General features: G+C 45.2%; 1 protein-coding gene across 3 annotated transcripts; it reads left to right on the forward strand.

Moving 5' to 3' along the window:
• Nucleotides 1-5,399: 5,399 nt before the first annotated feature.
• On the forward strand, nucleotides 5,400-23,015 carry LOC102415186 (zinc finger protein 77). 3 transcript variants are annotated; one of them, XM_045166631.1, is made up of 5 exons: nucleotides 5,448-5,553; nucleotides 6,182-6,450; nucleotides 19,071-19,197; nucleotides 20,999-21,179; nucleotides 21,597-23,015. In XM_045166631.1, the coding sequence occupies exons 2-5, from the start codon at nucleotides 6,373-6,375 to the stop codon at nucleotides 22,690-22,692; spliced, it is 1,482 nt and encodes a 493-aa protein (XP_045022566.1). In that variant the 5' UTR covers nucleotides 5,448-5,553; nucleotides 6,182-6,372; the 3' UTR covers nucleotides 22,693-23,015. The 3 variants fall into 3 exon arrangements, with proteins under 3 accessions (XP_045022567.1, XP_045022566.1, XP_045022568.1); XM_045166632.1 differs by lacking the exon at nucleotides 6,182-6,450 and having other exon boundaries at nucleotides 5,400-5,553; XM_045166633.1 differs by lacking the exons at nucleotides 5,448-5,553; nucleotides 6,182-6,450 and adding an exon at nucleotides 8,407-8,813.
• Nucleotides 23,016-25,460: the final 2,445 nt, after the last annotated feature.

Consider the following 25,460-nt stretch of genomic DNA (forward strand, 5'->3'; position numbering starts at 1 on the left):
CACAGTGATGGGGTTAGAGGACGTCCCTGGTGGCTCAGACAGTAAAGAATCTGCCTGCAATGCAGAGTTTGATCCCTGAGTCAGGAAGATCCCCTGGAGAAGGAAATGGCAACCCACTCCAGTATTCTTGCCTGGAGAATCCCATGGACAGAGGAACCTGGTGGGCTACAATCTGTGGGGTCACAAAGAGTTGGACATGACTGAGCAACTCAGCATGCACACATGAGGGGATGAGAGGGATATGGAGAAGATTTCACTCATTCATTCATTCAGTCTCTCCAGTGAATATTATAGCAGAAGAGTAAACTATTTCAGCTAACACTGGCAGTTGATACCTAAATAGATTATTAAACTATATATAAGGACATGTATGTACTGTGGCCAGCACAGCAGGTAGGGATCAAAAGTGGTCGACACAATTTGGAAAAAAGAAACTAGAGACAGAATTAAAGTTTTGAAGATGGGAGCGGGGGACTCGACCTCTAGGATCAAGAGCCTTATTCCTCAGAGCCACATCCCTTTTATTTAGTGTTTTGGCAAGCAGGAAATATCTGTTGTGCTATGATAAAATCAGCCTCCTGTGTCCCTGGTCACATCTCCCATTTTATTGATTACTTTGAACTACCTTTGTTATTTTTGTGTACAAGGGGTATCACCCAGCTGGAGGTCATAGACCCACATATGTTTGGGAAAACATCTTGGTATGTGCACAAGCAGCGTTCTGAACTTGCGCTGACCCAGCATTCCAAGGTCCACCCTGTTTTTCCTTAGCTTAGCAGGGCATGATGACTCCGACTAATCAACCCGATGTACTTTTGTTTGGATTATACTTAATTGTTGTATCTTGCTTTTATTCTTTTCCCATGGTGATTTTCTCATGGCTTAGCCAGAGCAACAGTGGCTGACTATTAACCCCTGCATGTATGCATATATACTGAATTCAGTAATGTCTCCTCTCCCTGCTCATCACCACCAATTTCATGTCCACCTGGAATCTCTCATACAACCTGTCAATTTAAAAGATATTCACAACCTAAAAGTTGTGAGTTATGTTTTACCCAGAGGGAATTTTAGGGACTTAAGCCCTGGAGGCAGCATCTCAAGTAAGCCTGAGAGAACTGCTCCAAGGAAGTGGGAGGAGGAGCCAGGTTATACAGAAGTATTGTAACAAAGGGCAGGTAGTCAGAACATCAAAAACTGACTGTTAATTGAAGAAAATAAAATATCCCAAGTTAAGAAATTTAGCACTCTTCTATATATGGGAAGATGCAAAAGTCTGGGCTCACTGAAATCATTCCTTTGATATGCATCTCAGCTACCTGGGGCCAGTATCCTGTGTTTTCACATCCTGAGTTCCTCAGGGCTCACCGTGGGGAGTGGATGCAGTCTGATGGCTGATAGATGGCAGATACTCTCCTCCTTCCTGATTTACTTCAGGTTCAGTGGCTCTCATTGGTGGGCTGTAATCACTGATGACTGACATCCTTGTTTACTGATATGGTGGGAAATATTCCTTTTCTCAAACCTGATTTGGAAATAAGGTCTGTGCAGATGTAATCAGGGTGTGGCCATAATGGATTGGAGTACGTCGTAATCCAATGATGTGTACTGGGACACAGACACCTGCCCAGGAGACAGACATGTCTTAGCTATGTAAAATCAGAGCAGAGGTTGATGTGATCTTCCTTTTATTTATTTATTTATTTTTGGCAGCACTGGATCTTTGTTGCTTTTTGCACAGGCTTTCTCTAGTTGAGGTGAGCTGGGTCTGCTCTTCATTGTGGTGCTTGGGCTTCTCATTGCAGTGGCTTTTACTGTTCTGGAGAACACACTTTAGGACCGCAGGCTCTAGGTACATGGGCCTCAGTAGTTGCAGCACATGGTCTCAGTAGTTACAGCTCTCAGGCTCTAGAGCATGGGCTCAGTAGCTGTGGCACTCTGGCTTAGTTACTCCAAGGCATGTGGGATCTTCCCAGACCAAGGATCAAACCCGTGTCCCCTGCATTGGCAGGCAGATTCTTATACACTGCACCACCAGGGAAGTCCCTGGTGTGATCTCTGTACAAGCCAAGGCATGCAAAGGGTTGTTGGCAGTCTCCAGAAACCTGGAGACATGCCTGGAACAGGTTCCTCCTAAGAACCTCCAGAAGATCCAGCCCTGCTGACAACTTCATCAGGTAGGTCCAGCCTCCCAAACCCTGAGAAAATAAATTATTGTTAATTTCAGCCCTGCTGTCTCCAGTGCTTTTTTGGGCGGCCCAAGCAGAGTAATGCAGCTCCTAAGGCGGGAATGGGCCTTGGGTACTTGAGGGACAGGGAGATGCCAATGTTTCTAGAGGAGAGTGAGGTGGGGGCAAGAACAGCAGAGGCAAGAAGAGAGCACTGTGTGTGGGCAGGCACGTCATGTCCTGATGCCTGGAACTGAAGGCACTAGCAACACAAGACAAAATAGATAAATTGGACTCCATGAAAATTAAAATTGTGCATCAAAGGACACTATCAAGAGAATGAAAAGACACCCTACAGAATGAGACAACCCATTTTTGAATCATATGTGATAAGGTTTTAGTACCCAGAATACCTGAAACAACTTTGTATAACAAAATGCCAACGATTCAGTTTTTAAAAAAACAAAATGGGAAAAGAGCTTGAATCTACGTGAAAGTGAAAGTGATAGTTGCTCAGTCATGTCTGACTCTTTGCAACCACATGGACTGTGGCCCACCAGGTTGCTCTGACCATGGGATTCTCCAGGCAAGAATACTGGAGTGGGTTGCCATGCCCTCCTCCAGAGGATCTTCCTGACCCAGGGATCAAACTTACATCTCTCATGTCTCCTGCATTGGCAGGTGGGTTCTTTACCGATAGTGCCACCTGGGAAGTCCCCTACTCATACTACCAGGGAATTCCCAGACAGAATATATTTTAGTAGTGACCAGGAGGTAGGGTTACCAAGGCTACACTGGTCTTATCATTTGTTTTTAAACGAATATACAATTCACATTTTGTAACGGTTACCCTCTTAAGAGTGAAAGTCAGTGGCTTTTTGTACATGGCATAGCTGTACATCCATTGCTATACAATCTTAAAAAGAAAGTGCAGCTGTTCACATTTCAAAATTTACAGAGACTGACTAAACGCTGATATGATATGAATTTCCCTGCAGTATAACACACACACCTGAGGATTGTGATATCTCAGTGACACAAGGTTGATAACCTTACATTGGACATACAGCAATTACAAGCCAAAATCATTGGCATGCAACATGCATCTTTAAGCTGTAACCCCAAACCAAAACCTTACAAGGTATAGCTGATGGACTAAAAGCACTGAGTCCTTTGGACTGGATAAAAGGCATAGGTGGCGGGCTTATAGGCACTCATATATTTTTGCTGCTTTTAAATAATCTTGTGTTTAGTCTTCAGATGCACAAGAAAAGCCCTCAGAAAATTAATGAAGAAGTGGCCCAGTCAGCCTAACTACTTTTACAAAAACAAAAAGGGGGAAATGTGGGAAACATTCTCCAGATGTCTTTGCAAAACCATGAGAAAAAATAACAGGAAACAGCAACAAAAAATAACCAGAGTACATGGGCTGATTGGCTGGGGTCAGAGTGACCTGCTTGAGCAGATGGAGAGAGAGGAGTGTGGACTTAGCAATGCCCGGTCAGCGCAAGTCAGAAAGCTGCTTGCACACGCACTGATTGTTTCTCTGATGTTCCTGCGGGGATCTTTGCTCCCAGCCATATGGTGCCCTTTGTACAGAAAATAACATCGAAGTTCAAAAGAAAAACATTAACTGGGGACATGACTGGGAACATGCGAAACTTATGTTATCTTAAAAAAACAGATACTTTCTGCAAACCAAGAAGTTCGATAAAAGTGACGCGGCATTGAATGTCGGGGCTCTTGATCCTCGAGGTCTTGAGTTCCCCAGTCCCATCTTTCCTTCTGTTCTGTCTTTGTGTTTTCTTATGTTCTGTGGCACCCGTCTCTCACCCTACGTTGCTAAGCTGGACTCAGGAATGGTGACCTTAGTCCACGCCGTGTCCTGACACTGAAGGTCGCCAAATTGATGAAACAGATTTTCACCTATTGAGGTCCGGGGAAGTCATTCTGATGCATACCTGATTCAAGTCGAAAATGAAAGTGTTAATCGCTCAGTCCTGTCCAACCCCCTGCGACCCCGTGGACTATAGTCCACCAGGCTTCTGCCTCTGGAATTCTGGATTGGGTAGCCTTTCCCTGCTCCAGGGATCTTCCCAATCCAGGGATCGAACTCTCATCTCCGGCTTTGCAGGTGGATTCTTTACCATCTGAGCCACCAGGGAAGCCCAATATAAGTCGAATTTTATGCTACAACAATCTGTTTGTGGCCTATTGAACATGCATTGTCCATCTGCTTTAAATTATTAACGCACCCACTGACCAAAAGTAAAATGTGTTTTAAAAATAAAGATTAGGGGCTTCCCTGGTGGTCCAGTGGTTAAGAATCTGCCTTGTAATGCAGAGAACACAGGTTCAGTCCCCTGTCTGGGAAGATCCGGCATGCCCAGGGGCAACTAAGCCCAGGGGCCATAATTAATAAGCCAGAGTGCCCTAGAATCCACACTAAACAAGAGATGCCACTGCAATGAGAAGCCCTCGAACTGCTACTCGAGAGTAGACTCCACTCGCGGCAACTAGAGAAAACCTGCAAACTCCAAGGAAGACCTAGCACAAAAGTAAAAATACAATACTTTTTTTTTTTTTTTAATGAAGATTAGCTTCGTCCCTTCCTGGGGCATCAATGCTGGTCCTCCTTCAATGATAAGACTATTTGCTTTTTGAAATCTTGGAAGAATGTTGCCCTGACTTGTTTGATGTATTATGTTCTGACGAGAGAGGAATCTGTGCTAAAAACCGTGCTTCTCCTGAGCAATTCCTCTGAGATCTGAGAGGCTGTCTTAAGCGTTATGGTCTTCAGTTTGGCTTAAATAAATGTGTTTATTCGTTTAATTTTATTTCCATCAACAAAGCGCTATGACCTGTATTTTCTCGTCCACATTCCGTGAACGGAGCAATCTGCAGGGAACCTGAGTCTGGACTTCCAGATGCAGGAGAAGGACACAGGGGAACCGCGGAGCGGACACCATGGGGTTCGCCTTCCCCCAGAACTGGCTGTGCGCGCAGCCCAAGTCCCAGGTGGGCAGATCAGCCAAGCGTGTCTCTGTGGCCTGTCACTCGGGGCAAGGGAGGGGTCTGGTTGAACTGCCCAATTAGCAGCGGCTGGGCGGAGTCCAGACAACCAGAATCAAGATAGGATGGGACCAGGAGAACTGTCCATCAAGGCGGGGGCGGGGAAGAATTAACGTCCAATCAGAGCGCGGGCCCTGGAAAGCCGTCCAATCAGGGCACGCTACGGGTGCGCTTCCAGCCCCGGGAAGTTTCTCTCAACCTTCGTAGCACTGGTGTGATCTAGTCCCGGCGTTATCTGGTGTCCTGTCTCAGTCGCTCTCACTAACCGAGGTCGCAGGGCACTCTTTGGAGAACCCGGAACGAGGAGAAGATGGTGAGTGCATGGCTCAGGGCCCTAAGAGAGAAAAGTTCCTGTTTGGACGGACCGGAACTTGCCGAAAATGACGGCTGGCCAGGGTCTCCCCGCGTCACACCCACGGGGTTCCAGCCCGAGTTCCCTCCTCGGCCGCGGAGTAGGGACCCAGAGTCCTGCCCCGGGGTCTCGACCCGAGTCTCCCTCTCGGCTTCAAGGTGGGGTCCTGACGTCCTGTTGCGCGTCCCGACACAAGTTCTCCCTTGGTTGCGGGGTGGGGGCCCAGCGTCCTGTCCAGGGGTCCCGCAAGGAAGGGACCCAACGTCCTGTTCTGGGTCCCGACCCATTTCCCCCTTCGGAGTGGGGGTCGGCGGGGACCCGGCGTCTTATCCCGGGGTCCCGACCAGAGTTCCCCATCTCGACCGTGGGTTGGGGACATGGCGCTTTGTCCTGTTATTGCGCGGGGTCCAGGGCGTCCGGACACAGCCTGTGGTCCCGTGGGCGTCGGAGGGAGGACAGGACGGCTTCCAACGGGCCGTTAGACTCAAAGGGAGGCGGGGGCGGGGGTGATCCTCCCTGAACCTCACAGATAAAGTCAAGTCCAGACTAGTCGAGGAGACTGTATGATAAAGGAACACTGTTGCAATAGGGCAGAAGCTCCAACCACACCGCAAAGGGCTTTCGTCTTCAATGAGAGGAGGGGGACCAGGAGGAAAGTTGGGCGAGTGAGGCGCATGGCTTATGAGACCAGCGTGGCTGTGCTGAGTCCAGCTCAGCAACATAGAGCGAGAGACGGGTGCCCGCAGGGCATAAGAAAACACAGACAGAATAGAAAGAAAGATGGGACCGGAGAACTCAAGACCTCGAGGATCAAGAGCCCCGACATTCAATGCTGCATCACTTTTATCGAGCTTCTTGGTATGCAGAAAGTATCTGTTTTTTTAAGATAACATAAGTTTCGCATGTTCCCAGTCATGTCCCCAGTTAATGTTTTTCTTTTGAACTTCGATGTTATTTTCTGTACAAAGGGCACCATATGGCTGGGAGCAAAGATCCCCGCAGGAACATCAGAGAAACAATCAGTGCGTGTGCAAGCAGCTTTCTGACTTGCGCTGACCGGGCATTGCTAAGTCCACACTCCTCTCTCTCCATCTGCTCAAGCAGGTCACTCTGACCCCAGCCAATCAGCCCATGTACTCTGGTTATTTTTTGTTGCTGTTTCCTGTTATTTTTTTCTCATGGTTTTGCAAAGACATCTGGAGAATGTTTTCCCACATGGCTGGACTGGATAGAGCTCCTGTTCTCTGAAAAAGCTGACTAGGGACTTGTTCTGAACCTCAGTGTTGCTCAGATATGGGGGCGACCCAACATTCAGGAACTTGTGGGGAGGAGTGTCCTAATGTGGGGTAAGAAATGGGACACAGAGAACTTGGTCAAGCCCAAATGTGTGGGACTACGGACCTCCTAGTGCCAAAGGTAAAATGTCAAAGTGGGGCTGGCTTCTGCATACCTGCAGGGAGCATCACAGAGTATCTTGTACTCTGGGAACTGATCCACAGTGACTTTCCCCACAAGTTGATTTCTGCCTCAGGAGGTCCTAATGCCCTCCTGTCTTGTGTAGAACAGCAATCGGTATTGAGTCTGCAAAGAAAAAAGAGTTTTATTTGGGGTCTTAAGAATTGCAGTTCGGGGGGACATGGATTTGAGTTGATGGAATACTATTTATGTTTTTGAGGCAAGACAAGAAAATGTAAGCATATTGGGCTCTTCCGAGGGTTGATTTGTGCGGCTCCATTAACCAGCAGACCTTCTCAAAGGCAGGAGTGTCTGCTCCACAAGAAAGATTTTTTAAAAAGTATTCCTCCTTCTCCCACCAGCAGTGTAACTCCAAGATAATATTCCTTTCCTAATCCTGTCAGGGGTCATGCTGATCTCCTGCAGATTTAGACTGTGTATTTTTGGTGAACTTTATGAGAAATGTCATTGTGTCATTTTGATGTATGTTCCTTTGTCTCAGAAATGTATATGACTTAGTGTTCTTGCCTGGAGAATCCCAGGGACGGGGGAGCCTGGTGGGCTGCAGTCTATGGGGTCGCACAGAGTCGGACAAGACTGAAGTGACTTAGCAGCAGCAGTAGCAGTAGGCCTTCTTTGGAAGTCCAGTGGTTAATAATCCACCTTTTAATGCAGGGCACTCAGGTTCATCCCTGGTTTGGTCCCATAAGCAGCAGAGAGCAACCAGAAAAAAAAGGTATATGACTGCCTTAGACTTTTAGTAAGTGGGACAGTCCTCAGAGTTTTATAAGGAACTTATCTCCTGGGTTATAATCCTCAGGTTGGCTTAAATAAAATTCTCTTTATCTTCTCTATTCGATTCACTGTTAATTTTTCATCAACAGTGTAAAACTGAAAGAATGTTGTAGAGAGGAGAAAAGAGTATCAGGCTTATTAAAGGAGAAGCCACAGGGCTGTTAAAGTTGCCTGGAATGAATTATGGTAGACACTGACACAGGGAACCAAATATTTGTCCTTGAGAGACAGGCTGTCATGAGTTATTTAGGGGAAGGGTCCGTTTAAGTATCTTGACTTTCTGAACCACTGGGGCAAATGTTCTGGATGCCTGCATTAAAGCAGTAAGTACTGAAAAGTTCACATTCCATCTGGGCTGATTCCTGCCTAAACCCCAGTTCTTCAGTGACCTCCTGGCTCCAGTTTATAGCGCTACCTTAGTAATACTGACTCCATTTTATTTTTCCTTTCACACCTGTCTCGTCCTGTCCTGGCTCCCAGACTTTGGGGATAGCCCTGGACAGGGAGCACTGAAAGGAACTGAGTGGCACTTTTATGTTCGGGAAAAGGGGACTGCAACCTGTGAACTGCTGCTGTGTCCGTCTGGCCAAGGGTAGATTCGGCTTGGAGTTCACCGGCGCTGCCAAGTCTCCTGGAACATAATAAGCCAGGCAGTAAAGGGCTGAAGCCGACTACCGGTACTTCCGCCCTGCTTGGCCACGTGGCCTCCAGCCGGCCTGTCCCTCACAATCTAGTCCTTCACCAGTTGTCAATCAAGGCCCGGGAGGGGGTGTTCCCAGAGGCACATCCAATCAGGGACGGGGGAGGGCACGTTCGCTGACGTGGTGACGTCGCTGTGCTGCCAGGGCGTCCCATCGCACCTACCTCGCGGGACACTTGGTGTCCCCTCGCTGTCGCTCTGACCTGCCTGAGCCATTGGGCTGCAGGGCCACGGAGAGAGCCACCTGAATGCGGGGTGAGGGGCTCAAATGGTGAGTGCGTGGGGCTGGCGCTGAGACTGGCTGGGGCTGGTTCGAACTGGCCGGACGGTAGTCTCCACCGTCCACTTCGTTTCGCGTGCCGGCCTCCTATTCGGTGCTCATGGGGCTCCCGGGTCCCAATTCGAGTCTCCGGCCCCCGACCGCGATGTGGGGTCTCGTGAGTTCCGACCGCGTCCTTGGCCTGTTGGATGTCTGGCTGAGGACGAGGCAACGTCCGGAGCGGGTGGTCGGGTTCTGGGGTCCTTCCCGGGACCTGACAGATGAAGTCAAGTCCACAGTTGGTCAGAGAGACTCTATTGCAAATGCTGTTGCCAGAGCGCCGAGGCTCGGATCTCAGGGATGTGCCAGCGTCGCCAACCACACGGAAAAGTACTTTTCTGTGTGAGGAAGGCTCATTGACAGAATCAGAGGTCCTGTGGTCAGAGCATCCTCGGCCCAGGTCAGGGGGGACTTGTTCTGCCTCTCAGTGATCCTCAGTTTGGTAGTAGTGGGGAGTAACCCAGAGTCAGGGGCATTTGGGAAGAGAAGCTTGGAGTAAAGTTTGGGTTTAAAAAAAATGGATGTTGATCTTAAAAATAACAGTTACTTACTAGGAAAAATGGATTTATTGGGGAACAACAAAAAAATTGCAATTAGGGACAGACGAGGTACAGCAAAAGCTATAAGCATGTCCAACAAACTTATGTATTGGGGAGAAAGGAGAGAATTGGGAGGGGTTGTATTGGTGTAATAAAATCCATGGAGAAAATGGAAAATTCAATTTTTCTCATTGGCTAGTTGCTGGGTAGCCAGTTTCTTGAGAAGATGCAGTGTATGTACATGTTTTTCTGTTGGGTGCTGTAATTGATGATTCTTGTTTTCCATTTTTCTCTTGGGGTCCACAGTCCACATTTCTTTCTCTAATTGATGTCAAGTGGTACTGGGTGAGGCTCTCCCTTCTGGCTCCACCCTTGATTTTTTTTAGGTAGTTTTCACTTTCTTAATTTCCACACGAGCCATTAACACTTGGTCAAGACTGTGGCATTGAAACAACCCAAACCTTCTAACAAGAGACCTTTATTCAAATGAGTTATTCCAGAGGGAGAAGGATCTGTTCCACCAGACACAGGGGGCTCTGCAGGAGAGAGGACACGTGACCCTAAGATCTGCAAGTGTCTCAAGAGCTGGGCAAGGAGAGTTTTCCTTTTACAGAGAGGAGTGACCAGAACCAGGAAGGGCCAGGCGTGGTGCTTGGACCGTAGATCCCTGAGGCCAGCCTGTCGTTGGGGATATGTGTGCTGGCTGGAGTGAAGCAGGCCAAAGTTCAGGGAGAAGTCGAGGGGCTGAACCAAAGTTTGGCCAACAAGCACCTGTTCTGCGTGGTCATTGGGGCAAGCAGGTCCCCTAATCACAATGAGGCAGAAATGGGGCTTTGGGGTTGGGGGGCAGTATCTGGCCTTGCCCTGAATAAACAAAGGGTCTCCGTGTGAGTCTTTTCTGAATCAAGTGGGGCAGTTTCTTGCAGCTTCCCATTTTCCAGAACACCGAAGTGTGAGGGGTCCTTTCACCTTCCATACGTGTTTCCAGGAGCACAGAGCTCACAGAGGGTTCAGCATTGTCCCCTGACATGGGGGAGCAGCCTCCTCTGGTCCAGCTCAGCACGAATAACTTCTCTTCCTCCAGCTTCCGGTTTCAGCAGGTGTAGAATACTGAATTCTTCTTGCCTGGCTTCTCCTCAGTGACGGTGGTAACATCTCAGGTCTCTGCTCTTTCCTGAAGGCTCAGGTTCTCCTGGGTCTTTGGGACTTAACCAGAGATGCCTCTGGGGAGAAGGGAATGTTCTGTCCTCCATTAGAATTGCCAGAAATGCAGGCATTCCCACCCCTTCATGTGAAGTGGGTGGAGATGTGAATGAAAAAGATTCTTAGGAATCTTAGCAACTCTTCCGTGAAGGGTGTCTGGTGCTGGTCCACTTCCTGTTATTAGTCAGTCAGCAGACACAGAAATTCTGGGAACAGTGACCTGTGCTATGGGGACTTGCTCACTTCTTTTTAGATGAGTCACAGCTTGTTGTTACAAGGAGTTAGTGAACTGAGGCCTGTCTTCTCAAAGGGATGAGCAGTAACCAGTTTCTTGAACCAGAAACCTGCCCTAAAATTTCCCTCCCCTGCGTTATCCAGGAACACAGGAGGAAGCAGCAATTTTGCAGATCCTCATTCACACACGGAGATGGGGCATCATGTCTCCTGTAAATGACCCAAAACCGGTGCATCCCCTGGGGTTGGGGACAAGCTAAGCCTGGGAACGAGGGGAAGGAAGGTGCCCTGGGGTCTTGCTGGTGCCCTTCCCCACATGGGTGGCCTTGAACCATAGAACCACCACAGAAGGAGCTGTTAATGGCAGGAGAGTGGGGGAGGGGATCTACCTGCAGAAGTGCTGGGGGTGATGTGTCCCCTAAGGCTGGCTGTTTCATGACCTTTGCTTTGGGCCTCATCCAGGGAGTTGGTGGATTGTGAGGTGTGCGCCCTGAGTAAGTGTGACGGTCGGACATGGTGAAGTCTCCTTGGGTTCAACTGTTGCTGAGAGACAGTGGATGAACTTGAGCGTTTCCTCCTGGTGAAAATTGAAGCTCAGAGGAGGGGGCTTTTTTTTACCTCCATGGGAAAGCTCAGTCCCTCCCTCTGCCCTGGGTGCACCCCTTGACCCCCACTTCACATAGCTTTGATCTTCTTACTTGGGGTCTCCTATGTACCATGGGCAGCAGGCTGCTGATCTGAGTGACTCACACTTGGCTGCTCTTCCCTTTTGTTTCCTTGATGAGAGTCTTCTGCCCTGTGGCTCATTGTACAAGTATGTTAAGATATTTTTCTTCCATTATGTGAAGGTGTAGGGTTTTGTTTTTTTCAGATACACTTGCTTATGTGTGTGTACAGTTTTTTTTAAGAACTATTTACTTATTTTGGAGCTGTGCTGGGTCTTCATTGCTACGTTTGGGCTTTCTCTAGTTGCAGTGAGCAGAGGCTTCTCTTGTGGTTCCCAGGCTCTAGAGTGCAGGCTGAGTCGTTGTGGCTCACGGGTATAGTTGCCCCTCAGCTTGTGGGATCTTCCCAGACCAGGGATCAAACCCATGTCCCCTTCATTGGCAAATGGATTCTTAACCTCTGGACCACTAGGGAAGTCCTTTAAATCTATTGTTAATTTCCTATTGTATCCTCTTTTCCTTTCTTTCTGGGACTCCAGTGATACTAATGTTTTGTGTTTGTCCCACGGGTCTCTAAGACACTTGTCATTTACTTTTTGTCTATTTTCTCTCTGCTGTTCAGATTGTTGTTGTTCAGTTGCTCAGTCATGTCCGACTCTTTGTGACCCCATGGACTGCAGCACACCAGGGTTCCCTGTCCTTCACCATCTCCTGGAGTTTGCTCAAACTCATGATTATTGAGTAGGTGATGCCATCCAACCGTCTCATCCTCTGTCATCCCCTTCTCCTCCTGCCTTCAGTCTTTCCCAGCATCAGAGTCTTTTCCAGTGAGTCAACTCTTTGCATCAGGTGGCCAAAGTATTGGAGCTTCAGCTTTAGCATTAGTCCTTCCAATGGATATTCAGATTTGATTTCCTTTAGGATTGACTGGTTTGATCTCCTTGCAGCCCAAGGGGACTCTCAAAAGCCTTCTCCAACACCACAGTTCAAAAGCATCTGTTCTTTGGCGCTCAACCTTATTTATGGTCCAGCTCACATCTGTACATGACTACTGGGAAAACCTTAGCTTTGACTAGAAGGACTTTTGTTGGCAAAGTAATGTCTCTGCTTTTTAATACACTGTATAGGTTTGTTGTAGCTTTTCTTCCAAGGAGCAAGGGTCTTTTAATTTCGTGGTGGCAGTCACCATCTGCAGTGATTTTGGAGCCCAAGAAAATAAAGCCTGTCACTGTTTCCATTGTTTTCCCATCTATTTGCCATGAAGTGATGGGACCAGATGCCATGATCTTAGTTTTTTGAATGTTGTTTTAAGTCAGCTTTTTCACTTTCCTCTTTCATCTTCATTGAGAGGCTCTTTAGTTCCTCTTCACTTCCTGCTATAAGGGTGGTGTCATGTGCATATCTGAAGTTATTGATATTTCTCCTGGCAATCTTGATTCCAGCTTGTGCTTCATGCAGCCTGGCACTTGGTGTGATGTACTCTGTATGTAAGTTAAATAAAAGGGTGACAATATACAGCTTTTGACATACACCTTTCCCAATTTTGAACCAGTCTGTTGTTCCATGTCTGGTTCTGTTGCTTCTTGACCTGCATACAGGTTTCTCAGGAGGCAGGTAAGGTGGTCTGGTATTCCCATCTCTTTAAGAATTTTCCAGTTTGTTGTGATCCACACAATCAAAGGCTTTGGTGTAGTCAGTGAAACAGAAGTAGATGTGTTTTTGGAACTCTTGCTTTTTCTATGATCCAGCAGATATTGGCAATTTAATCTCTGGTTCCTCTGCCTTTTCTAAATCCAGCTTGTATATCTGGAGGTTCTTGGTTCACATACTGTTGAAGCCTAGCTTAAAGAATTTTGAGCATGACCTTGCTAGCTTGTGAAATAAGTACAACTGTGCAGTAGTTTGAACATTCTTTGGCACTCCCTCCTTTGGGATTGGAATGAAAACTGACCTTCTAAAAAAAAAAAAAAAAAAAAAAGGAAAGAAAACTGACCTTCTCCAGTCTTGTGGCCCCTGTTGAGTTTTCCGAATTTGCTGGCATATTGAGTTCAGCACTTTAACAGCATCATCTTTTAGGATTTGAAATAGCTCAGCTGGAATTCCATCACCTCCACTAGCTTTGTTTGTAGTGATGCTTCCTAAGGCCCACTTGACTTCACATTCCAGGATGTCTGGCTCTGGGTGAGTAATCACACCATTGTGATTATCCGGGTCATTAAGATCTTTTTTGTATAGTTCTTCTGTGTATTCTTGGCTCCTCTTCTTAATATCGTCTGCTTCTGTTAGGTCTGTACCGTTTCTGTCCTTAATGGTGCCCATCTTTGCATGAAATATTCTTTGATATCTCTTTTTCTTGAAGAGATCTCTAGTCTTTCCCATTCTGTTGTTTTCCTCTGTTTCTTTGCATTGTTCACTTAGGAAAACTTTCTCCTTTCTATTCTTTGGTACTCTGCATTCAGATGGGTATATCTTTTCTTTTCTTCTTTGCCTTTCGCTTCTCTTTTCTCAGCTATTTCTAAGGCCTCCTAAGACAACCATGCTGCCTCTTGCCTTTCTTTTTCTTGGGGATGGTTTTGATCACTGCCTCCTGTACAGTGTTATCCATAGTTCTTCAGGTACTCTATCATATTTAATCCCTTAAATCAGATTGGTTGAATTCTGATGTCCTACCTTCAAGTTGATTGATTCTTTTCTCTATCATATTCATGCTGAATTTTAAACCATCCAGTTTTTTAGTTCAGTTACTGTATTTCAGTTCTAAATTTTCCATTTGGTTCTTCTTTGTAGCTTTTATTTCTTTGCTGAGACTTTCAATTTTTTATTTGTTTCAAGTGTGTTTGTAATTACTCATTGAAGTATTTTCTATAGCTTTAAAATCCTTGCCAGATAATTCCCTGTGTGATTTTGCTGTTGGTGTCTGTTGGTTGTATTTGAGGTGTAGGTTTTTATTCATTGGTTGGTTGATAGCACCTCCCAGCAATCAGCCCCCTGGATGACGATTGTCCTGATCTTTTTTTATTCTTTGCAGCTTTGCAGGTGTCCCTCATCATCAGCAGTGTTTTATTTGGTTTTGCTTCTGCTGCATTTGTAGTAAGTGAAGGTGACCAGTTCCACACCAGTAGCGGCACACGGAAGGCGTCTCTGTGGTTCTCAGTCCGTCTGTTTCAAACGTGCTCATGTCAGAGGAAGGGCTCCCCCAGTTAACTCCTCCATCCAGTCCTCGTGGGGCTTGGGTTGTCTCACATTAAAAAAAAAAAACTTATTTGGCAGCTCATGGGGTCTTTAGTTGCAGCATGTGAACTCCTAGTTGCAGTACATGGGACCTAGTTCCCTGACCAGGGCTCGAACCCAGGTCCCCTGCATTGGGAGCATGGAGTCTTAGCCACTACCCCACCAGGGAAGTCCCTCACATTTATTTTTGATTTGTCAGCAGTGCTGTTATTCTCCTTTTTGTCTCCCAACTCTAAGTGCAAGGTATAAATATTTTATATCTAGGAGAAAAATTGTGGGATTGTAGATTATGGATAAGTTAGAAATACTAGGAAGTGTAGAGGGGTGACTGGAGTTGAGTGTTTATTCCATGCCATTTCTAGTACTTGGAGAATCCAACTTAATTTTGTTCATCTTTTGTGTCCATTTGTGTGAAATGGGGTCTGCTTGTGATTGTAAATTGGTTTTTACTGATAACCATTGGTGGTGAGCATTTATTTCAATGGGTAATTCATCTTCTGTGAAATAGTTTCCTCACCTTGAACTCATTTGTATGTCTACTGATTTCTTATGTTTTATTTACATACTGTGGACATTCATCTTTTTTCATTTCTAGGTATGGCAAATATGTTCTCCTAGATTGTAAGTTATCATTTCTTTTGAGTTTTTACTTTTTAAAATTCATTGTTAATTGGAGAATAATTGCTACAATGTTGTGTTGCTTTCTGCCTTACAAGAAAGTGGATCAGCCATAAATATGCATATATTCCCTCCCTCTTGAACCTCCCTCCCAGCCCCACCCCAATTCTGGGTAATTCTTAACTTTAATAGACTTAGATTGAATTTATCCATCTCGTCCTTTGTAGCTTACTCTTTTTTCCATATATAAGAAAAGTCATCCTACGCTCAAGTCATAAATGTGTTTCCCTGTAGTGTCTCACAGAGTGTCCTACTTTGTTCTTTCACAGTTAAGTCCACAGTGAATTGGTTATTGTACACGTAGTTATAAGAGAAAAGATTTCTTACTCCCCTGGAGATAGCCAGTGGCTGCTGCCCCATGTGTCAGTAGCCCCTTCCCAGCAGCACGTGCCCTGGCATAGATCCAGCTGGGCCTGTTTCTGTGCATTGTGATTTTTTCCATAGGTGTATCTATTCATCCCTCTGTTAACGCCATCCTGTCATAATCACTGTAGTTTAAAACGTTTTAATGTGCATTAGGAAACATCCCACCACCTTACTCCATAGAAAATCTTGGTTGTCTTTAGAAATTCGTCTTTTATTTCAGTTTTTAGAAGTGGTTTTTAAGTCAAACAAAGCAGAACAAACCAATCCTAAGAGAAACCTTGTTGTGCACTGGAATGGTACCTTCATAAAATTCTTAAATGTTTGGGAGAAGGTGACATCATAGTCTCTCTGTGGATATGGCTCATCTCTCCATTTCTTTCTTTCTACTATGGTCATTAAATGTTTTGGAATTTATCCACTAAAACATTTTTATAGACATAATTGAGAAAGAAAACTAGTATTAGTAACAATCAGTTTTTAGTTTTAATTAAAAAAAATTTTTTTTTCCCCTGTGGCATGAGTCTAGCCCTGTTGTTTTAGGTTATTACCCCAGTGCCGTTTTGACAGTCTGTAACCTTCTGCCCATTACACTACGAGTGGTAGCCCTGATGCAGTGCTGGGTGGGGTAAGGAGGGGGCCAGGTGAGACTGAGATGTGGGGAAGGCAAGGGTGTCTGGGCTGGGTGGCATTGAGAGAATGGGCTGGATGGCTCATGCTGGGACTCTCACTCATTTGGGGAACTCATGGGGCAGTGGGGAGGGCTGCCTGGGATGGAGGTGCCAAGTAGGGCACATGGATGTCGGGGGGACACTTGGGCTGAGGGCCAGATGGCAGCCTTCTGCTCCTGGGACACACACACACTCAGACAGCACTCTCAGATGAACACTTGGACACACATACCAATACGCTTCTTAACCTGCACCCTGCCCCCAGCTCTCTGTCTCTCACCCTGCTCTCCTTTTCTATCCATTTATCCAGCATAGCCAGATAACATTTATAGTGTTGTTTATGGTTTGTCTTCCTGCCGGAAGGCAAGCTCCAGGAAGGCAGGGTGCTTGGCCTGCCTTGTCCACTTCTATATGTCTAGCTCCTTAGGCTTAAGTGCTCAGTAGGTAAGAACCTGGTGGCTGAGGTGGTAAAGAATCTGTTTGCAATGCAGGAGAATTGGGTTTGATTCCTGGGTCAGGAAGATTCCTTGGAGAAGGGAATGGCAACCCACTTCAGTATTCATGCCTGGAGAATTCCATGGGCAGGGGAGTCTGGCGGGCTACAGTCCATGGAGTTGCAAAGAATCAAACACCACTGAGCACAGATGCATGCAGATAAGAACTGAGCGAACAAGTGAACCCTGCAAATCACAATCAGGTGTGTGCCACCTGATGCCTACGCAAACATGCCCAGTGGCCCACAATACTGCCACAGATGTTCTCAGACACTGATGTTCTCAGTCAAATGCATGCAGGTGCTTGCTCACCCCCAGACCCACATATCCATGCAACACACAGGTACACGGACCTTGCTGCCACTCACAGGTTCTTTCAGATTCACACCCAACTGTCCAGGTTCCAAGGCTTGTACTTCTGCAGACACACACCAACATGTCCCTGCTCCCCACCCTCTCAGCTTTTAAAAGTTGATTATATTTTTAAAGGATCTGTTTAAACATTTACATTTCATTTGCTTGTTTTGCTTGATCAAAATACATTGAGATTTGTTTTTGTGAGTTTGCAGTCTGCAATGATATGATACTGCCAGTGGGCATTTGTGAATTCTGATAATGTTTTTAAAGTTCATTGATTTTTTTGCTATGGATCAGTATTTCCTTCCTCTTGTTGCCAGTAATATTCCATTGTGAGATTAGACTGAATGTGTTTATCCAAGTCAGTTGATGACCTGAGTTATTCCCACGTTTTGGCTGTCACAACTCGTGTTTGTGTGTGTCTGTGTGTATTTGTTTTTGTGTTGGTGTTTTACTTTTGCCTCTCTTGGGTAGTTAGATAGCTAGAGTGCAATTGCTGTTATATGGTGCTGTGTTAATCTTAAGGATTTGCTGGACTGTTTTCAAAGTGGCTTCACTATTTTACCTTCTCTCCAGCAGTGGTTGAAGGTTCCAAGTTCCTCACATCCTCGCCAACACTTGCTTGTCTGTCTTACAGCTCTCCTAGTGGGTATGAAGAAGTATCTGTGGTTTTTATTTGCATTTCCTTGATGACTAATGTCCCTTTTTTTTTTCCCTTGGCCACACTGCACAGCTTGTGGGATCTTAGTTTCCAGACTAGGGAGCCAACTGAGCAACCAGGCAGTGAAAGCGCTGAGTCCTAACCCTAGGACCGCTAACAAACTCCCAAATAGTCCACATTTTCAGGAGTTTGATTAGCAAACCCCAGTTGCAGCCCAAGGTGAGGTAGCCTTGTCTTTGTAGCTGATATAGTAGGAATTTTATCATTTAGATTTCCAGAATATATCTTTGATTAAAATTCTAATTTATAAAAATAATCATTTGCTTTGTATTTCAGGGGTGTGGTGTCAGCCTATGTTGTCCTAAAGATAATAATTAGGTGTTTTTTTTCCCTCTCTGTTCAAGTAACCTTCAACTCTGTTGCCATCAGATCTTCTGCAGCTCTTCTTTGTGGGGCATCTTCCTTGTACTCTGGGCACTTGGTTATTTATCAGAGAGACCCTGCTGGCTTGACCAATCCCTCAGGAGCCAGGCCTCCTCTTAACCCGACATTAACTCCTCGGGTGTCCCAGGCCCTGGACCCTGACCTGTGTCTGTGCCCTTGGTGTCCACTTCATCCTGGCAGAGTGTTGTGTGTATGTTTCTGTCAGATATGAGGGGACCAGACCAGGCTTTTATATGCTGTTTCAGTCAAAGTGAAAGTTGTTCAGATGCAGCGGTCCTGGAAAATCTGTCCACAACCTCCTGACAGTATGCTCCTATTCTTGGAGAATCAAGGAAATAACTTACAAGCAGGCCCCATATCCATTTCCAAGTCATATGAATAATGATTTCATTTTCAGTACTTGTCCAGCCTCATGATCTGCTCTGTTTCATTAAAAACAGTTCTTTTTCATTATGTGTGTGTTTATCAGTTACACTTTGCTTCAGTGTCCAGCACTCACCATCACTGAGGAACCTGCATTAGATTTGCTGGCATGTGATCACTGCCTGCAAGAGTATGAGCTCAGGAGTCCTAGGAACTGAGTCCAGTTCCCGCCTGTTGGCCTCCCCATCCTTCCCACTCGGGGGTGAAGGAGGAGTCTTGCTGACACAGAACATGTGGCTGTTTCAGGACTCAGTGGTCTTTGAAGACGTGGCTGTGAACTTCACCCTGGAGGAGTGGGAACTGTTGGACCCTGCTCAGAGGAAGCTCTACAGAGACGTGATGCTGGAGACCTGCAGGAACCTGGCCACTGTGGGTGAGGACGGCTTCCTCCCTGCACTAAGTCTTTAGCGAACAGTTACTTCTTACAATGTCCTTTCTTATGAGTGATGAGGATGGGAATATTTTGAAAAAAACGGCAAACATGGTCCCCACCTTTTTAAAACCTACCTAAAGTAGATAGCTTTTCCATGACAGTGTTACTATACAGAATTGATTTTTATTACTCTTGATCAGAATCCTGAGGCTCCCTAATTTCACAACTGTGAGCACGGTCTCCATTGTCACCTTGGGCCAGTGAGAGAAGCATAATGGATTTCACCCTGTGAAAATTATCCTGTGATCAGTACACATTTGAGATGATCTTGCTGCAGTTAAACCTACACTTAACCTGTCCTCCACCCTCCCCATGAGGAGCATTCTCTAGGAGCATTTTGGCAGCTGTACTCTGTCCCACCTCCCAGGGGCAGCTGGGTCCATAGACTTCATCCAGGGCCTCTGTACCTGTGATCACCAGGGAGCACACCTGCTTGGGAGGAGCATGTTCTGGGTCAGGGAGGGATATTTGGATGTACCTGTTAGGAGCACAACTCAGGTCTCTAAGAAGGTGATAGGTGTCATTAACTTGGCTTCCTTCTTGGAGTTTTCATCCATTCTTTTTTTTTTTTTTTTTTTTATTTTATTTTTAAACTTTACATAACTGTATTAGTTTTGCCAAATATCAAAATGAATCCGCCACAGGTATACATGTGTTCCCCATCCTGAACCCTCCTCCCTCTTCCCTCCCCATTCCATCCCTCTGGGTCGTCCCAGTGCACCAGCCCCAAGCATCCAGTATCGTGCATCGTTTTCATCCATTCTTGTCCACTTGAAGTCTTTTTGGAGCTCCTCTGACAAAGGGATCATTTGGGAAAGTGCATTTTGCCCAGTTCCTTTCTACTTTACTTCTGTGAGGTACTTATTAGTGAACAGACTGCCATTTTGACTCCTTTTCCCTATGATAGCCATCCCTCTCTCCTTGGGTTCAGTTAATATATTAATATAGCTCACAGAACTCAGAGAAACATGCTTCTTACTAGATCACAGGTTCATTATTAAAGGATATAATTCAGGAACAGCTAGATGTAAGAAATGCATCTAGATTTGAAAAGGAGTTTCCCTGCTTCTCCAGGTGCCAGTCTCACCATATCTCTATGTGTTCACCAACCCAGAAGCTGTCCAAACCTTTTTTTCATACCTTCATTACATAGGCATGGTTGATGAAGTCACTGGCCATTGCCAGTTGATTTGATTTCTAGCTGCTCCCCCACCCCCAGAGGTTTTGGGGGTGTTGAGGGATATGGGTGGGACTGAAAGTTTCAACCATTTAATCACGTGGTTGTCTTTATTGGCAATTAGTCCCCATACTCAGGTTCTTTACAACACTTTCTTTCATTAATATAAACTCAATTGGGATGGAAAAGGCTTGTTATGAATCATAGGAAACCTATTTCACCTTTCTTATCCTGAAGCATTTTCTGGAAATGAGCACAAGAGACCACATATTATTCTGTTGTTTGTATTGCTCAGGAAATTCCAAGGGTTTTGAGATCCCTGAGCAGGAAACTGTGGATAAGGACCCAGTTTGAAAAGTACATGTTGGTCATCTCAATAACCAAATATGTGTGTGTGTGTGTGTGTGTTTGATAGATTACAATATCACACATCTCCTTTCTTCCTTTATACAATTATTTTACGTTTTTGAATGAGTCTATGGAAAGAAATCTAGATATGGTCTCTCCTTCCTTCCCCCCCCCATTTCTTTCCCAATGATTTAATTATGCTTCCAATTATTGCAGGTTCTTGCCCTCAAGTTAAGGTCATTGTATCAAGTCCTCAGTGGGATATCTTGGAGACTGGACTATGCATTGAACGGGAAGTTGTAAGATTCACAAGAAATGATTCTAGGTCTGTTTTGGGAGAAAACTGGGCATTTCATAACCTACGAGATCAGCATCTAACTCAGGAGAGGTGTGTGAGGTGAGTGGCACTCCCACAGGGAGAAGGGGGATGAGGGATTTCAGCAGAGTGTTAGACTCATGTGATGGTAAAGAAAGGTGTAAACTTAGCTAAACAATTGTAAAGTTAGCTAATAAACAATTGTGTACTCAGAAATTTTACAAACAATATTTTTATAAGTGTGCTATAGATACTGAGCATCAGAAACTTAATTCAGTAGGAAATGATGATTAGAAAACCTCATGTAAAAAACACTGAAAGTTATGGCTCTCTTTGAGCCCTCAGCCAGAGCATTAACCTTTGTTGCACTTTGTCATGTTGCAGGGAGTGCTGAAAACATGCCCATTCATTGAAAATCACAGATATATAGTCAAAATAATAATGAATAACCATAAACAAATCATTAATCCCTAATAATTCACTTCCTGTTTTGACCAGAAATCATTTGGTGGAAAGTCTCTGTGAAGGTAAAGAAGATCATCAATCTCTAAAAACGCCAAACAGGATTATAGATCTTACTGTGCATGAGAGTTATCAGACTAAAATTCAGCCTCATCAATGCATTACATGTGGAAAAGCCTTCAGGGATCATTCTTTCAAGAAGAATCAGCAAAAGTCTCACACTGGGCAAAAACCTTATACATGTGAGGAATGTGGACAAACCTGCAGTTGTGTCTTGTGCCTCAGCCCTGCTGGGGAAACAGACTTTGTAGAGAAACCTGATAAATGTCAAGATGATGGGCGAGCATCTAAGAGATGCGTGAAGAGTCACAGTAGTAAACATTCCTTAGACTGTAAAAAATCTGGAAAAGCTCTCACTTTTCAGGGACATAAGAGAGGTCAATATGGCCAGAAAATCTATGTGTGTGATGTGTGTGGGAAATCTTTCAGTTATTATTGCCAACTTAAACGGCACGTGAGAACTCACACTGGAGAGAAACCCTATAAGTGCAAAGAATGTGGGAAAGCTTTTACTGGCATCTCACACTTCCGAGAACATGTCCGAATGCACACTGGAGAGAAGCCCTATGAGTGTAAGCAGTGTGGCAAGGCTTTCAGCTGGTGCACTTACCTTCGGGAACACATGCGAACACACAGTGGAGAAAAGCCCTATGAATGTAAGCAGTGTGGCAAAGCTTTCCCCTATCTCAAATCCCTCCAAGGACACGTGAGGATACACACAGGAGAGAAGCCTTATGTGTGTAATGATTGTGGGAAATCCTACAGTTGTCCTAAGTACTTCAGAAAACACGTGAAAACACACAGTGGCGTAAAACCCTATGAATGTACAGAATGCAGGAAAGCATTCATCACTTCTTCATCCCTTCGAGAACACATGAAAACACACAGTGAAGAGAAGCCTTACCAGTGCCAGCAGTGTGGGAAAGCCTTCAGGTATCCGAGATCTTTGCAAGGACACATGATAACTCACAGTGAAGAGAAACCATACGAATGTCAGCAGTGTGAAAAAGCCTACAGGTGTCTCATATCCCTGCAGAGACACATGAAGACACACACTGGCGAGAAATTCTGAGTACAAAGACTGGTGGGAAAGCCTTCTCCCTTAAAACCTTATAAATGAAGCAGTCAAGGGGAATGGAAAGAATGCAGGGAAAGCCTTCAGCACTTCATTTATTTTGTACTTGAAAACTCAGGGTAGGATGAATTTTTTTAATGGAAATAAATATAGTTTTTCCTTCTAAGTGCCTCATCCTGAATAAGGATCCCAGTGTGTTAATTTCTAGTTCATGTTGCTGATCTGAACACTTAAGATAGTAATCATCCCTCTATGTTCTCATCATCTTTACTACTTGTGTTTTGTTACTTTGGACATTAAATACACAATTATATACTACATGTCTCAATGTCATTACAATGTCTTTTGAACCCAGAGTGAAAGGTTTTTTGTTTGTTTGTTTGTTTGTTTTTGATTTGTGTTTTTTTTTAATGTGGTATCAGTTTAGAAGAAAATATTTTTGATCTTTACTTTGCCAAATGTTCATAGTATGTGATCATAATATGATCATAATATTGTTGAAAAGTCTTTTCTCATCCATTGTTATAGGTACTGGAATTTCCTGACTCAGTATTTACCCTCCTCTGGAGTCTTTATACTGAAAGGTATATCTTCCATGTTTCTTTTTTGCTGCTGCTGCTGCTTCTGCTAAGTTGCTTCAGTCGTGTCCGACTCTGTGCAACCCCATAGACGGCAGCCCACCAGGCTTCCCCATCCCTGGGATTCTCCAGGCAAGAACACTGGAGGGGGTTGCCATTTCCTTCTCCAATGCATGAAAGTGAAAAGTGAAAGTGAAGTCGCTTTCTTTTTTGCTAGTGGATACTATATCTGTGTTCCTCACAGTAGTCAGTAATTGTGGAAGGCCTTGAAAGACCTCTTGTCTTGCCTGGTAATGTTTGTAATTTGGCCTCTGTGCATTGTCCTTGACCTTGGTTAGAAATTGGACACAAAACACTGAGTTAAGAAAAATGACTTGTTTGCATGGAGATGAAAGCTGTTGTCTAGATGATTCTACTGAACTGTATTGTCATCTTGGGTAAGGTTCAGTTCAGTTTAGTTCAGTCGCTCAGTCGTGTCCAACTCTGCGACCCCATGAATTGCAGCATGCCAGGCCTCCCTGTCCATCACCAACTCCCAGAGTTCACTCAAACTCACGTCCATCGATTCGGTGATGCCATCCAGCCATCTCATCCTCTGTCATCCCCTTCTCCGCCTGCCCCCAATCCCTCCCAGCATCAGAGGCTTTTCCAATGAGTCAACTCTTCGCATGAGGTGGCCAAAGTACTGGAGTTTCAGCTTTAGCATCATTCCTTCCAAAGAACACCCAGGACTGACCTCCTTTAGAATGGACTGGTTGGATCTCCTTGCAGTCCAAGGGACTCTCAAGAGTCTTCTCCAACACTACAGTCCAAAAGCATCAATTCTTCAGCACTCAGCTTTCTTCACAGTCCAACTTTCACATCCATACATGACCACTGGAAAAACCATAGCCTTGACTAGACAGACCTTTGTTGGCAAAGTAATGTCTCTGCTTTTGAATATGCTATCTAGGTTGGTCATAACCTTCCTTCCAAGGAGTAAGCGTCTTTTAATTTCATGGTGGGAAACTGTATATCCAGAGTCCTTCTGTTAGTGATTCTGAGTTAAAGTTCTTGAGAAGAGGAAGATGCATGAAGTTTGGAGCTGGAGTGAGGAAGCCATGATTCTCAGCTCTTCTGTACCATCAGGAGACAGAGCTGCAGGGCAGCCTGGTGGCCTGAGCTCCAGCACTGCTTTCTCACTTCTGGCTCTGCCTGTGTGGAACAGCCCCAGTCAGACACATGTTTGATGTTAGTTACCTGCTGGGCAGCAGTGTGGACTCTGCTCAGCAGTGTGGACAAGGCCCCTTATCGTGGGTCCTCTTTGGTTTTCAGGTTCACACAATTCCCTGCATGTTCCTGTGGCTCTTTGGGGTCCATCAGGCCACTTCTTCAGGCTTCTGAAGATCCCTCAGTAATTTTTTCATATCATGTGGCCCTCTTCATGTCCAAGGAGTCTCCTAATTACATGATTTCTGTGGGAAGCATCTTGTTCCTCTAATAGGGGATGTTTCCTTCCTCCATCATGGCAGATGTAATACAGCAGCCACAGATGTGGGAAACCTCTTGCCTGGTTGCACTGTTGAGAGGCTGTAATGACACTGCATTTGTTGTTTTGAATACTTCCATAATTGAGATAAGCACTTTTGCATATATTTGGCCCCTGTAAATGTTTTCTCTTACAGCTGGCTGCTCTAAATGATAAACCTACTATGTTTAATAGCTTAACATTTTTACATGAACTCTGCTATTTTCTGTTGTCACATGTTTTCTTCACGTGTATCCTGCTGAGAAACTGACTCACTAGTTTTAGCCATGTCTCAATTTGAAACAAATGAAAAGGGGAATTTATTCCCAATTATAGATTGAGACAGGTTTGGACCTGGGCCCCTTTGCTGCAGTGCTTTCACCTGAACAGACATCTCCCTGGAACAACAAGATACAGAGAAACTATATGGGAAACTAAAAATAACTGCACACATGAGCAGTTGGGGCAAATTACCAACAAGATACAAAATGAACAAAAACCCAGCTGCCACTTCTGAGGTTTTGGGGTCAAAAGCAAGGTCCTATGCATGATCCTTGCCCAGCATCCACAGGAGGAGAGACCCACTAAGCCACTCTTAGGGCTGAACTCATGGACCCGCCCCCACCCTGACCCCTTTTAAGGGACCAGCCCACCACCCCTCCAAGATCCATCAAGGGCAC

The sequence above is a fragment of the Bubalus bubalis genome, chromosome 9 (genome assembly GCF_019923935.1).
Source record: "Bubalus bubalis isolate 160015118507 breed Murrah chromosome 9, NDDB_SH_1, whole genome shotgun sequence".
Lineage (NCBI taxonomy): Eukaryota > Metazoa > Chordata > Mammalia > Artiodactyla > Bovidae > Bubalus > Bubalus bubalis.

Bases quoted from the DNA above. Each gene is read 5' to 3' on its own strand.
- LOC102415186 (XM_045166631.1), top strand. From the start codon at position 6,373: ATGGGACCGGAGAACTCAAGACCTCGAGGATCAAGAGCCCCGACATTC. The intron at 19,198-20,998 runs GTGAGGACGGCT...CAATTATTGCAG, and splicing joins CAGGAACCTGGCCACTGTGG to GTTCTTGCCCTCAAGTTAAG. The intron at 21,180-21,596 runs GTGAGTGGCACT...TGTTTTGACCAG, and splicing joins ACTCAGGAGAGGTGTGTGAG to AAATCATTTGGTGGAAAGTC.